Source organism: Ostrea edulis, chromosome 9 (assembly GCF_947568905.1).
Source record: "Ostrea edulis chromosome 9, xbOstEdul1.1, whole genome shotgun sequence".
Taxonomy (NCBI): domain Eukaryota; kingdom Metazoa; phylum Mollusca; class Bivalvia; order Ostreida; family Ostreidae; genus Ostrea; species Ostrea edulis.
In genome coordinates, this window is record NC_079172.1 from 4133189 (window position 1) to 4149557 (window position 16369).

Consider the following 16369-nt stretch of genomic DNA (forward strand, 5'->3'; position numbering starts at 1 on the left):
CAGTTTTAATTAAGATCGAATAACTTAAAACATTGAAACCGGCTTCTAGAACTTGCCAAACGATACCTGATTGGCCATCATTGTTTACAACAGACTTGTTCGAAAGGAATTAGAAATACGAGTTTTCCCTGAGAGACAAAATAATAATGATAACCAATCATATCAATTGTGAAATTCTCAATTTGTTTTTGTTCCGATGTTGAAAATTCATCAGGAAGGCACGAGAGGTAAACATAAGGTCCTATTTTTGTCTAGGTCGTCCTATGACAAAATTAGATTGTTACCCTTGCCTTTTGTGACATAAACCTGACTTGTGGGTAATGATTAGAATACCCATGTATTTAGACAACACATCGAAGCTCTCATTAAAAGTTTGTCATTTCTAGTTGTTTTCCTAAATATTTAGATTTTTCACTGTTTCTTAATCATTTCATTTTGAAAGAATTAACGACACTTCATATAAACAAATTGGTATTGGAGACTACTTCAAAATTGGAACTTGAATGAAAAAAGATCATTTGAGAGTTAGTTTACATGTAGGTGAGACAAAAACCAAAGTCAATGGAGAAATTCAAATAGAGGAAGGAAAATTTAGAAAACTTACTACGGCAGTGTTGGGTGTTACAGCTTTGTGATGAAGAGGAAGATCCAGAACAAGTTTTTCCGCCATGTTTAGGGGCGGGGTTAGCACAGGATCGATTTCTTGTTTGTGTCCCTCCACCACAACGCACACTGCAGACCCCATAAGATCCCCATGGGCCCCAGTGTCCGTCAACTGCAAGTAATGAGAACTTAATTTTGATGATGCACATGCCATTCCTTTGTCGATTAGGCTTAATAAGCAATTGACCCATGCGGCACATCGCTCACCATGGTCCATATTTAAAGAATTTCCCTATATATACACATGTAAAACTTTGATGCCTATTGTGGCCTCAACCTTCCCCTGGGGACAATGATTTTTACAAACTTGAATTTGCGCTATGTCAGGAAGCTTTCATGTAAATGTAAACTTTTCTGGTCCAGTGGTTCTTAAGAAGATTTTTAAAGATTTTCCCTATATATTCGCATGTAAAATTTTGATCCCCTGTTGTGGCCCCACCTACCCATGTAGGGTCATGGTTTTAAAAAACTTGAATCTACACTATGTTGGGAAGCTTTCATGTAAATATCACCCGTTGTCAATTAATGTCACCCGTTGCTAGATACTATTACCCTGGAGCGCGTACTTTCTATTCTCAGAGGGAATGTTGTTTTTCTCAAATATTCTCAACCAATCAGATTCGATAATTTTGCATGAAAGTATGATATAAAAACAAGCATTCTGAGAGTATTGCATGACAATACAAAGTCCCCTACCGCTTGCAATAATTACTGTACCACAACAATATTCAAACTTCATTATGTAGGTTATGGTAAGAGGGAAAATGTGAAAACCAGGAAGGAATGGTTGGAAATCAACTACTATTCGAGCAGAGACTAGACCAGGAAAGACGACAAATTTATAATTAGGTTTAGGTCTTTAACCAAGTCAATAAACTGTGCCATGTAGGTGATCATGAATAATTGTACCCGCACTTTCTAAAGAAAGTTCGGGTATATTGTTGTTACCCTGGTCCGTCCGTCCGTCTGTCACACTTTCTTCTTCCTCAAACTGCTCTTTTATTGCAAGTGGTAACCAATTGATCTTTTGGAATATGATAGGTGGTGTACAGTAGATATATGATAAGGGTTTAGAATATTCAATTTTACCCTGGGGGCAAAACGGGGGTAAAAAGAAGAAGACGTTTTTCATTAAAAAAAACCTGGTTCCCAGAACTCCTCTTACATTTCATGCAGTAGCCCAATCATCTTTTGGAAGATGATTGTTTGGGTCCTGTAGATGTGCAATAAGGTTTCGGAATTTTCATTTTCACCCTTGGGGCCAAATGGGAGTTGAAAAAGATGCTTTTTAACACAACCCTGGTTCCCAGAACTCCTTTTACAATTTACACAGTAGCCTTATAATTTTTTGGAAAATGATTGCTGGTGTCCTGTAGATGTGCAATAACGTTTTGGAATTTTCATTTTCACCCTAGGGATCAAATAGGGGTCGAAAAATGACGATTTTGTACAAAAAAAACCCTGGTTCCCAGAACTCCTCTTACATTTTACACAGTAGCCTAATAATCTTTTGGAAGATGATTGCTGGTGTCCTGTAGATGTGTAAAAAGGTTTTGGAATCTTCATTTTCACCACTGGAGTCAGATGAGGGTCGAAAAATGACGGGTTTTTTTGCACAAAAGAACCCTGGTTCCCAGAACTCCTCTTACATTTTAAACAGTATACTAATAATCTTTAGGGAGATGGTTGCTGGTGTCCTGTAGATGCACAATAGGGTTTCGGAATTTTTATTTTTGCCCTGGGGGCCAAATGGGGATCGAAAAAGGACAATTTTGTACAAAAAAACACTTGTTCCCAGAACTCCTCTTACATTTTAAGCAGTATCCTAATAATCTTTTGGATGATGATTGCTGGTGTCCTGTAGATGTGCAATAAGGTTTGGGAATTTTTATTTTCACCCCTGGGGTCAAATGAGGGTTGAAAAATGACATTTTTGTACAAAAGAACACTCAGGTCCCTAAAACTCTTTTTACGTTTTAAGCAGTATCTTAATAATCTTTAGGAAATTGGTTGCTGGTGTCCTGTAGATGCGCAATAAGGTTTTGGAATTTTTATTTTTGCCCTGGGGGCCAAATGGGGGTCAAAGTGATGTTTTTTGTACAAAAAACCTTGCTTCCCAAAACTCCTCTTACAATTTATGCATTAATTAGTTATAAAATAACGATTGTGGCTTCTTTGCCAGTAACACCAATATGACGAAGAGTATATTTAAAGGCAAACACTTGCGTGCGGGTATTACTGTCTTATGACAGCATCTAGTTTAGCTATATTGTTGTATTACGATGCTAGAAGTTTTAATTAGTGCAGTACTCTTATCTAAAGAGATAGGAAACTTGGATGTAAACTAACAATTCATGCTATTTTTCTAAGTCCAAGGGCCATAACTTAATGAAAAATAAACGGACAAAGATGAAATTCGAACTTGATCTGTAACTTGTTATGGTAAAGCAACGTACCAAATATCAAATGAATATCAGCAAACACAACCAAAATTAGTCGGGGAAACTGATCATTCATGCTATTTTTCTAAGTCCAAGGACCATAATTAAGTGAAAAATCAACGGACCAAGATGAAATTCGATCTTAATCTGTAACTTATTATGGTAAAGCAACGTACCAAATATCAAATGAATATCAGCAAGCACAATAAAAAAAAAAGGTCCGGAAACCTGATCATTCATGCTATTTTTCTAAGTCCAAGGACCATAACTAAGTGAAAAAATCAACGGACCGAGACAAAATTCGAACTTGATCTGTAACTTGTTATGGCAAAGCAACATACCAAATACAATATATATATATATGCAAGAACAGAGAAAAAAGTGCGGAAAACTGGACTGACAGACAGACGGACAGACTGACAGACGGACGGAGCGCAAACCCAAAGTTTCCTTCGACTTCGTTGGTAGGGGACTAATTATCACATGCATCAAAATGTACGTGCATACGGTTTCGCCGTAGATTGTCGTTTGAACGTTTGTATAATAAAACAAATATTGCATGTAGTTGAGGGAAACATTGAAAATTTACCCATAGGCACACTGATTTTGACTACTGATAACTCCTTTTACCTGACCCATATATAAGCCTCACGGCATGTGTGACCGATCGACAGGGGATCATTAATCCTCCAAGGCACCTAATCCCACCTCCGGTATATCCAGGGATCCGTGTTTGCGCATAACTTATAGGAGTTATGAGATTAATCACTGTTATCGTCGCCTTCCATGTACATTTATATGTTAGTGTATATATTTTGGCGAAAATGCAAAAGTAAGGGTGTTTATATAGGTAAAATCTCGTAGTAGATAGATGTGATTTATCAATGGTAAAGCCTAAATAAACTGTTTTACGTATTTATATATCATATTTATCTATGTATCCTGTGTCCTTGAATGGAAGTAAGAAGCTTTTTTTGGGGTGTAGGCGTAGGAAGGCGTGCATCATTCTATTGTAACATCATTACATTTATTGACTTTACGTCGGTGAATATGCCATGGGTCTTTCAGAGAAATGTTTATGAATAATACATGTACATGTAAATATGACATATATTTCTTATAAATAAACATATATAACACATTTAAGATTTTGTACAGATTAGTATTTCTTTTGTGTTATCGAATGGCGCGCTAAATTCGCCAAAATAAGTGCAATCCAAAAACAAGAGGGGAAAAATTTCCTCCCGGGGCCTTTTTTCGTCCAGTGGGACACCCACTGGCTATACTGAATTTGTTCATCGGGGAAAATAATATACGGGAGCGCTTTATCCCAGGGGAAGTTTAACCCGGGCACGTTTCACCGGGGGAAATTATTATGGGGAAAAGTCAGTGCCACAAAATCGATACGGGAGTCTTAATTACCGATTTTGTTTATTGTAACACAAATAATCCTAAATGTAAGTCATTATCAACCCTTAATAAAACAGGAGCTAAAATTCATAGTTGATATTAATCAGTTAGGTTTTTATCTCTCCTTTTCTAATATTATATATGGATAGATATGAATACTATACGCAAGCAAATATTCGTCCCCATTTTAATTTTGCCTCGTACGCCCTCGTTGTCAGTTGGGGGAATCTAGATATTGATTACGTATCTCTCTTTTACCACAACTGTGTCAGGGCAAATTTAAGGTGGAAAATTTTACAAGAGTACAAGAGCAAAATTAAAACAACACGGGGATTGAATAAACTTACGTACAGTACATATCAATCACACTGTAGCACGTCCAACTTTGCATAGCTTTACATTTTTTCCCGTAAAGCAATTCTAAATAACAAAACTTATTACGTAATAAATATCAAAAATAAAGGAGAAAACCATATCTGAAAAATCGTATTCAACACTATAGCCTACAGATAAATGATAAGATTTTGATTTAAGACCGCTTTTGGTGGTCCGTAGGCCTAGTTCTTAGAGATAGTACTGTTCGCTCTTAAACCATTTGATATTTCTCTGAAAGTATGGATAAATTATAGACATCGATTCAACAATGATTTTTCTTTTATAAATAAGAATCTTTAAAGATAATTTTATCTACCTGTATTTATACAATATCATCGTATGAAGTGAACAAGAGTACCGCAAACGGTACATAATACGCCCGTGAAATACTTATATAGGGTGTTTTTCTTGTGCTATAATTTGTATAACTTTGCTTCAGGTAGAATCAGCCATCATGAGGCTGTGACAAACTTTCATATGAACAAAGGGTCTTAGCTTAAAAATTGAGATTTCCTCAAAATGGACCAAGTTCAACAACCTGCAATTTTTTCAAATATGGAAGAAAATCAAAATCCTTCACCAGATGCACATCTTCAGTACCTATACAAACACTCCACAAAATAAGAAGGTCCTCACTTGAAAACTGTGGGAGGAGTTGGGCAGACAAATTATGTACCCTTCATAGAATATCAATTTTTAAATAGACTAAGTTCAACAACCTGTAATTTTCTCAAAAATTATAGAAAATCAAAATCCATCCCACATGCACATCTTCAATACCCATACAAACACTACACAAAATAAAAAGGCTCTCACTTAAAAACTGTGGGAGGAGTAAGGCGGACAAATTATGTACCCTCCATATAATAATTATTTCCAAATAAAGGGGCAAAACTCTTGGAAAAAAGGTCGAAATGGATCAAAATTGCAGTATGATCTAGAGTGACCCACAAAGAAGCTACACAGCAAGTTTCAGCATGATATGTGAAAGGGAAATGAAATTATAAAGAGAAAACCCCGAACGGACGGACGGACGGACAGACAGACGGACGGACGTACAGACATCGCTGTACCATAATACGTCCCGTCTAAAGACGGGCGTATAAAAATGAATAATTTGAGGTTGCATTTTTCTCAATAAAAAAGTATACTTATCGTATTTTTTAGTTCATCTTACTTGGACAGTTGGATAGTATACACGTGTCTGATGATGTAGAACTTCCGACACATCTCTTGCCGCCACCTGTCGGGGCAGGGTTGTTACAGGATCTCGAGCGTGATTTTATTCCACTTCCACAGGTCACGGAGCATACATCGTAAGACCCCCAAGGGCCCCATTCACCGTCAACTAAAATGCGAAGATTGATCGATTGATCGTTTGCTGTTTCCCGCCACACTCAACATTTTTTTAGTTATCTGATGACGCCCAGTTTTTCTATTGGTGGAAGAGAGAACCCAGATACAATGTACCTGGGAATAGACCACCGACCTTCCGCAAGTAAACTGGGAAACTTTCTCACTTACCGGCGAGGTTTGCCTTACCCTAACACCAAATATTGATTCGTATGAAAACACTATAGGATTTGCTCTGAAAAATTATACTTTTATTGATTTGGAACTTTCCAGAAAACAATAGATTGATAATCGTAGAATACCATGTTTGAATAAATTGGTACATCACTTGGTTGAACAGTAAAACATGGTTATAACAAACCTCCAAGACCGGCGAAAAACAGTTCGTTATAACCAAACTTCGTTATATTCGCAATAAGCGTGAATTCGTTATAAACGTGTTGGTTATAAATGTTTTTACTGTACATTCTTTTATGTTGGATGATTCAACCTGTACATGTACAAACCTTGATGAATAGTTGTAGGTGATTTAGTAGATGCTACTGTTGAAGGTCTAGTTGTCTTCATAAATGCTAAATCATAAAAAGAATAAGCTTGGTCTCTCGTGAACCAAAGACTAAATATGTAGAAATATTATGAGCCGTTCCTACCCCCAAAAAATCCCTTAAGTATTCTAACGCTAAGCTATGGCCTGTAAAAAACAATCCCTCAAAATATCAAAGCAATCTTGATTGTCATAAAGATTACAGTCAGTCAAAGATGATAACCAACTAAGGATTGGTAATCTTGACGTCTCTCTTTACAAATATGCAAAATATGGTATCGCATTTTTTTTTTCATTATAAAAAATCTTGTTGGATAAGATAATGGACTTTTGTTGCTAGGAACGGCTCCTATCATAAAAATAAATGAGGAGAACGAATGTTTTTCATTTTACATTGTTAAACGTTAAATATTTCGACATACTAGTTACATTCACAAATCACACGATATCTACATGATTCAGATGATTCAGTGAATCTTCTTTCCACTCAGTAAACGTTTAATATTCTTACCAGATGCAGGAGAAGACAGAGTGCTGGTCTGGACTATATAAAGTTTAAAATGAAATAAGTCATATGGAAGTCGATACCAATATCAACATTTCATAAATACACTGATCAAATTAGTGAAAACAAATGTTCAGATGACCTCAATCACATTTAAAGAATTTTTCATAAACAAGAGGCTCATCGGCCATCGCTAACCTTAATCATCTTGGCCCATATCTAAAGAGTTTCCACATATATTTTTATGTAAAATTTTGGCTGCTATTGTGGTCCAAACCTAACCCCCGGGGGGGGGGATGGAATTTAACAAACGTGAATCTGCACTATGTTAGGAAGCTTTCATGTAAATGTAAACTTCTTTGGCCCAATGATCCTTGAGAAAAAGATTTTAAAACATTTTCTCTATATTTTTGTATGTAATATTTTGATTCCCTATTGTAGTCCCACCCTACTCCTGGGGGCCATGATTATAACAGACTTGAATCTGCACTATTTCAGGAAGCTTTCATGTAAATGTAAACTTTTCTATATATTTGTATGTTAAACTTTGATCTCCAATTGTAGCACCATCCTACCATCCAGACGCCATGAGTTTAACAAACTTTAATCTGCACTATGTCAGAAGCTTTCATGTAAATTTCAGCTTTTCTGGCGTGATGGTTCTTGAGAAGGTTTTTAAATGACCACAACCTATTTTTGCATTTTTGATTATCTCCCCTTTGAAGAGAGCATGACCCTTCATTTGGAGAAACTTAAAAACCTTTTACCCAAAGATGCTTTTGGCCATGTGTGGTTGAAATTGGCCCACTGGTTTCTGGAGAAGAAGTCGAAAATGTGAAAAGTTTACAGATAGACGAACAGACAGACAGACATAAGGACAGACGATGGACAACAGACAATCAGAAAAGCTCACTTGAGCTTTCAGCTCAGGTGAGCTAAAACAGGATTAAAGTTTTGTTGCATGACATCTAAAATGTGTCCGATTTACATATAAAGCAAACAAAATTGAATTTAAACTGAACAAGAATAGATGTGGATTCATTTGATAAAGTAAACTAGTGAAGATAACAAATAGTGATCAGTCTATAAAAGATACAAAAGATCCACTGACCTTTGCTCATGGTCGGCACATTTGTTACTTGTTGGAAGACTTTTTCAGTTGTATTGAACGTCTCAAAAACTAAATTGGCAGGAGGGAGAGAGCAATTAGTGTTAAAATTAGAAGTAACACAGGAGATAGCTTACGTATTAATATTACAAAAAAATTACCATCCAAGGCAATGTTAGTTTAAACACACATATTGTATAAACAGCCAAGGAGTCTTGTTAGTCGTGTGATGAGAGGGTTTGAATCAATGAATAATCGAAAGTGATAGCCCAATCTTGGAAAGTTTCCATAAAAAGTGTGTTCAATCTAAGAAAACTGCTATGAAAACTTTTTTCTTTCATACAGATATATCTACTATAAAATCAATAAGATGAATTGAACACCTGTGATTTTGTGTGTCGATATATTTAAGAGAAATTTCTTTCCTTCACCTCATTTCCCTTTTGTTTATTTCCAAGATTATCAAAACAGTATACTCGTCTTGAAATTCATGTCTTATTCTCATATATGATACGTAAACTACTAACACGAGGTCCGTGGTCCACATTGTTGACCCGAGTCCCTTTGGCCCTATCGTTATTCAGAATGCTTTAGTCCTGCTGTTACTTACAATGTAAATAAAGATTTTTCAACAGTTTTCTTATCCCCATAAAAAATTGAGATACCTAATTGTGTACCCACCCTAACCCCCAGGGGCTCCAATTTTCACAGTCTTAAATCTGCATAAACTGCTGATTCTTGCATTTAAATATGACCAATGATGACCCTGTTGTTCTTGAGAAGATATTTAAAGATTATTTCTATGCATGAATAGCCCAATGTGAAAATTTGATCCCATATTGCGGTCTTACCCCAGGAACTATGATGTGCACAAACTTAATCTGAATTGCTCTGTAAGGAAAATTTTCTGACTGTCATTCTTCAGAAGAGTTTTGAATGACCCAACCTTATTTTTGCCTTTTCTTGCTTATCACCTTTTTGAAGAAAACATGGCCGTTCATTTTAGCAAACTGAAACCCCCCTTTTCCCATGGATTATTTCTGCCAAGTTTGATTGAAATTGACCCAATGGTTCTGGAGAAGATGAAAAATGTAAAAAGTAAACGACAATAGCGACCATAGACGCCAGACAAATTTCAATCAGAAAAGCTCATTTGAGCCTTCGGCTCAGGTGAGCTAAAATTACATGTAGTTAATTTGGTTTGTAAAACATAGTTTTCTTAACCTTCGTTTAAAGTTTGAATCATCATAGGTGTAAAAGATTTGTCAGAAAACAATTATCTCTAAATGAAGATATTTAGTAGCGATTTGCAGACGTTTGTGAATTTTTAAAATAAAATTGATAATCCTTACGCTTGATGCAAGAAACAACAACACTTCCTTGACCCGAATTTACTCTGTCGTAGAAACTTGAGTTGGTGTTTGCCAGAATGGATAAAGCTCTTGTAAAACTGTCAGTACTGCAATCAAGGGAAGAAATGGCATTTGCTGCACATGTAATGAAGTCCAAGGCATGTCTGAAAGATTGAAATGTAAAAATATCTTCATATTTCTAAATATTTACATGTCCAATGTTGTTTACAAAATGTAATGATAAGCATTTCTTCATGAATGCGCTGCTTCTGTAAACAATGCGCTCATGAATTACTTGATAAAGATATAGTACATCTATTCTAACCGCTAGGAATTCCGACAGAAATGAAAGTAATTATGCAGCTAAAATGAAAGTAGAATGTCAATAAAAGAAATAAATTTCAGTTTTGAAATGCATGAGGTTATGAACTGATTTGGTTCACGTCGGCATACTTTTCATGCTGGCGTGAAGCGTCGCAATTCATTCATTCATGTACTTTCAAAATTGGAATTTATTTCTTAAGTGTGCACTGTCCTATTAAACAGGATTAAAGTAAACATACCTGTGACAATCAAACGGAATAAGAATGGGATAGAATCCACATACCTGTGACAATCAAACGGAATAAGAATGGGATAGAATCCACATACCTGTGACAATCAAACGGAATAAGAATGGGATAGAAGTAAACATACCTGTGACAATCAAACGGAATAAGAATGGGATAGAATCCACATTCGGCATGGATCGCCAACAAGGAAAATGTATCATCCTCACATACAGATCCAGCGTGGGAAGTATTAACTAAAAATAGAATCAGCGACAGTATTTAACGATCCAATACCAATGCTTTAAATGTTTGTCTTGGATTCAAATAATTCCAACATACTTAAACACGTTGATGGGTTTATTGTTGAATTCGTGTACATAAAATGATGAACTATGCCTGTATGTGCGTCAGTAAGGCTGCATTCACTGTGGTTGGCTAAGCATTGTAGACTACCCCTGTAAAGGCTGAAATCAAATATCAGTGTAAGATGCAGACATAATATATAACTGAGAAAAATGACTTGACATTTATTTGAAGCAAAAATAGCCAGTTATCATCAGAAAAAGATATTCCATATCATTAAGAATCTGTATCACATCCATGAAGACTATGGTATTTCAAATGTTGCTCTTCCATAAAGTTTAAAAAATTATCAATCAACGAGTTCTGACACTGATCAGCGTATCAAGCTACCTGAAAACTGGTACTAGGATGATTCCGATAGAGAATTTTTTTATCAAACTCGTGTTACTACATGTAAGAATTCGAATATCAGAAACCTCTACCATTTAGCGAAACACACTTGATACATAAGCATTGGGGATCGTATGGTCAACCTGCGAGATATATACAAATAATTGTATGAATCAACTATTTTAATTTCAAAACATCCATTGTAATTTTAATCATCCTTATACAGTGTACACATGATAATTTGAACATTAAACATGAAAGTCACGAGTCTTTCATATATGACCTTTAAGCATAAACGAAGGTTCCTGTGTCACTGTAGGTGTTAGCATGAAATCCCTGCTATATTGGCGGGTCCAGAAAAATTCAAAGGGGATTGCGACCGAACATTGTATGTTTTCCGTCCCATATGGGGGATTATAGCTAACAATACGACCACTTCTATTAAAAATCCAAACATAAAAGACCAGTGACTGTGCTATGGCTTCAAACGTTGTTGCATTGAATGAAATTTGCTGCACTTCAGTTACAGCTAATGACATCTCTTGATAAGTGAAAAATCATCGATTGACAGACAAAGACACCAAAATACTGGTCGATGATGACATGTCGGTATCAAAGTGTAGACAGCGAGATACAATATTCTCGGATTGATTAATTGAACCCCTGAGTTATAGTTGTACAATTATGAATGGTTATCATTCATTATAACAAGAAACTATGAAAACGTGTTGTAAAACTATGCAATATAGAAGGAAAATAAATTTCAATGAAAACTTATTCAATACAAATGAAAACGTATGCAATATAAATAGAAAATATCATATATTGCAATGTTTGGCATACAACATACGATATATTGATCTTTCCTTTTTCTCTATATATAATTCAATGCAGAATCATATGTACTTAAAATAACTTTGCTGAATGGCAATGGTTGACAAAAATGAAAATGATTACACAATTTTAGAATACGAAAGGAACAGATATTGTTATTTATAACTTTCATTACATATTTCGTAAATATAATAAAACACGTTTCTTATATTTTGTTACTGTAATGTAATTAGACACAAGTAGACTGTCTGCCGAATTAAGCAACCAAGGAATCCGGGGTTGTTTGATTGTTGACTAGCAGATTTGTTGTTAGATTACTGTTGTAAAGATAAGTTTACCTCCATGTTTCGTAGATTTGTTGTTAGATTACTGTTGTAAAGATAAGTTTACCTGCATGTTTCGTATGGCGAGAGCCTAAGATTATATGATGATGCATCCGATTTCTCAAATACAAAGAAGGTTCTAAAACACTGTGTATAGCGTGGGTACTTTATAACGTCTACACAGCTCACATCCTCTGGACCTTCAAAAGAATCATTACAATAAGAAGAAAAAACTACAACTTTCCTTTAGGGACTAATAAACCCCGAGAAGCCCACTAACAACACCCCCCCCCCCCCCCCGGCCAACAGAAAATGAATACATGAATATGGAAAATGGAAATATTTATACATTCACTACAAATTAAAATGTAAGTTTCATAAATGTTATTTTACGTTAAAGAAAATGTATGTAAAAGATTTTATTCAAACCTTTATATTTGTTTTTGAAATATTCTCCAGATAAAGAGACACTTTTAAGAAAAATAGAAATTAGCATTACTTTCTAATACTGTAAATATTCTGTATTAAGTATATAATTCGATATAAGAATATATCCTTTCTGTCTAAGAACAATATATTTACAACGTTTAAATCAAATCTTTTCATGAATGTTTAAGAGATACTCTTTTTAGTTTAGAAAATGACCAAGTCCCTAAGCAGAAAAAAACCCTTAAATAAAAGAAATAATTATCCAATCAATATGAAAATATCAGGTGCGTATCTTCATATAGTGAGTAATAAGTGTGAAGTAATAGAGCTAAATATAGCCAATATCGACCACATATTAAGCTGAAACTTGCAGTATACCTTCTTTATTAGTCAGTCTATATCATGTTGCAATTCTGATTTAATCAATTTTTACTTTTCTTACAAGAGATTTCACTCTTTATTTGAAATGTAATGTTATATGGAGAGTATATGATTTGTCCGTCAAAATTTTCCCACAGTTTTCAAGTGAAGACCTTATTTTAGATGGTGCGTGTATGGATATCGAAGATATACATGTGGCAATTTTCTCCCATTCTTCAGAAATTCCATGTAGTTGAACTTTTGAGGAAATATCGCAAAGAGAGTACATGGTTTGTCTAACTTTTAGCAGTTTCCAAGCGAGGGCCTACTCATTTAACAGATTGTTTTGTATGGGTAATGAAGATATGCATATGGTTTTGGAGAAAAGGTTGTTGAATTTAATAAATTTTTGAAAATTATTCTACACATAGAACTTTTGGTTTGTATAGTATATACCTTCATCACATTTTTTAAGGTAGACATTTTATTCATACAATGTCAAAAAAATGTCGCAGCTTGATGATGACTGTTACTACCTACTGTGAAGTTCTACAACTCATGACCCAAGAAAATTACCCTACATAAGCTTGTGATGGGTGTATTTTGTTAAAACACTATAAAAACAAAATAGTGAACAAAAACTATAACTGTCAATTACAGTGTAGTTAGATTTTGTCAAAAGTCTTTATGCTGATCAAGCAAATCTATGGTGTATAGAAATATACCATTGAATGGTTTTCAGACTTCATTTATGAAAGGTGAAGATAACATACATTGCTTGGGATCGAATTTCGTCGGAATGCTTCTGTATATGTCTGCACCATATAGGGATTTCGCGGCTTCTCTATCCGAGGAAGAACAGGTTGTGTTATACTGTACTTGAATGTTATCAGAAATACATTCAAACACAGAGTGAAGTAGCCTGGAAAATAAAACAGTTTTCTCTAGTTCATATTATGGGATAAAATATCAACGTTGGGTCAACCAATGCAGTTTCACTTATAAAGATAAAAACCGATGGGAAGAAAGTGGCAACGGGTTACTTTCTATCACAACATATATGCCTTTGTATTCTGATAGCGGTTTTAATAAGATGATTAATTAACATGATACTGGTAGCCTAGTGGTTTGGGGCGCTCGCTTCGCAACCGGGATGTGCTGGGTCCGATCCTTGGTCCCGGCACTGCGTCAAACATCAAGACGTTTAAGATTTCTTGTGACTGTTTGTTTGTTAAGCAGCCGGTATGAAAGTAAAATTTATGTGTCTATCAGAAAATTGAGGTCCCTTACCACGGTAGGCGACGGCACGAAAAAGAACCTTTACTGGTACGGTTGCAAGCGCCACGCAATGATCAAAATTTGTGAGACTTCACTAAACAACAGGAATGAAAAATTCTCAAATAGAACGTAAACAACAAATAAACAAACGTAAACACAACAAATAAACAAACGTAAACAACAAATAAACAAACATATTACCTGCAAAATTTTGGAAAATAAGTCTCGGTTGAAAACTTTTGATATAGTGGACCAATACAGTTAATTCCATGTGCAAATATATCAGACAGATTTCCACAATGAAGGACTACAAATAAACACAAACCGAAGTATCATGAAATGAAACAAATTGTTAGATTTACCTTGTCTTCGAGGAGGAAAAGAACTTTGTGTTATCTCGGGTCCCTAATTCAAAATTCTTATGTTAGATTTTTTAACACCATGCGATTGTTATCGGAAGACTTCTCGAAAACTATCTCATCATTATAGATAACTCGCTTCCCGCTAATTTGTTTGTTCTCTGCTAACTTGAAATGCACACATCATAGCTGACATATACATGTAATATACACTGCCATTGGGTCAACTGTTTTCTGACGTGTTTCATACCAATTGTTAGGTCGTTCTTTACACAATGAATTTGACTACGGATGACTACAATTACGTTATCAAGACATAGGGCGTAAAGCTGGTGTGACCGGTCGACAGGGATATGCTTACTCCTCCTATGTACCTATTCCCACTTCTTGTATGTCCAGGGGTCCGTGTTTGACCTACTCTTAATTTTGTATTCTTTATAGGATTTATGAAATTGATTACTGTTCGTTATCTTCACATTTTCAGTATGTTTAAGGAAATGAAATTTTGAGCATTGTTTAGCCACAATTATTTCATACAATTACATATAATACACTCTCTCAAAATTTTTTATAACCTTTTACTTCAAACTTAAAACGTATTATTTATCCCAAAAATTGTCCAATTGACATTTAATGATTTTTGTGTTATAAAACAAATATAAAAGTCTACTAGATGTAATTCAATAAATCCCTCCATACTGACTCAAACACTGATAAAACGTATTATTCAAATCTAAACAAAACGAACCTTTGAATGGTCTTGCCGTGGAGACTGTTGGTGAAAACAGCGGTGTGGTAACTGTCACAACCTGTGATCTGGTGGTTGTGGTTGGTATGGTGGTTGTAAGATCTCCACCAAGGAGCTCAGAACCTAGATATATTACCAAATGATATGATAAGAAATATTACTGGAAAAAGTCTAAACTTCTAGCAAAAAAATACCCACGTTTCCTACTGGAAAATGATAATTATTGTTTATAGCACTGAAAATTCTTCATTATAGAATTACTTACATTCCATCACATCATGTGGACCTGCAATTGTTCTATTTATTTGTGGACCAATAGTTTCAACAACATAAGATCTATCATCTGCTGTGCACGAGCTGTTTGTGGCTGAAGCTATGTTATTCATGATGCAATTGAACACGTTGATCATCAATCTGCAATAAAGAAGTGTGGTAAGCATTTATTTACACTCCTCTTTCCATTAAAAATTCTGAGTTCTGGATAGAAACCTTAAAGTTGTAGCACCTTATCGACTCGCTCTAAATATAACTTAATTAACACAGTGTGTTATTAAAACGGAAATCCCATAGCACTACACAGCATGAATTTTTTCCATTAAATATTGTATATTTAAAACATGATGCCATTACAACATGTAACCATGTATCATGTGATTTCTAAATATTCGATAGTTTAAAAGTCAATTTAAACATACTTAAAAAATAACCTCAGGATTTGGTTTTGCTACTTCCCCTTGTTAGAATTGGTTCACTTATTTCATAGAACATTTGATTTATATACCATACCTACAGAAACCATGGAGATTATATGCAGAAGTTATAGAAAGAAACGAGGGTCCAAGACATGGTAAAATTTCCGTGTTGATTGTAGTTTGGTCTCTACAATATGTGAATTCGGGCGTTGTACTGATGGTGCTAGTTGTTGATGATGGCATACTTCTAGTCTCGTTGATTACGAGCGAGTTAAACTCAAAACCTTCAAACATGATAAAGAGTCATATTTCTTTGGAACGCGCAACTCAAATGAAATCTGTTTTAAGAAA

The 16369-nt window shown here is 35.0% G+C and overlaps 1 protein-coding gene across 1 annotated transcript in view; it reads right to left on the reverse strand.

Annotated features, from left to right (window-relative positions):
* The window catches only part of LOC125660154 (uncharacterized), a 55656-nt gene that overhangs the window by 21041 nt on the left and 18246 nt on the right, over positions 1–16369 (reverse strand). The window contains 14 exon segments of the mRNA XM_056148191.1: positions 605–775; positions 6067–6237; positions 6749–6814; positions 7298–7330; positions 8403–8471; positions 9752–9915; positions 10448–10556; positions 10642–10766; positions 12220–12352; positions 13715–13863; positions 14421–14526; positions 15327–15449; positions 15592–15740; positions 16113–16302. Of these exon segments, the coding sequence (XP_056004166.1) occupies positions 605–775; positions 6067–6237; positions 6749–6814; positions 7298–7330; positions 8403–8471; positions 9752–9915; positions 10448–10556; positions 10642–10766; positions 12220–12352; positions 13715–13863; positions 14421–14526; positions 15327–15449; positions 15592–15740; positions 16113–16302 (1758 nt within the window).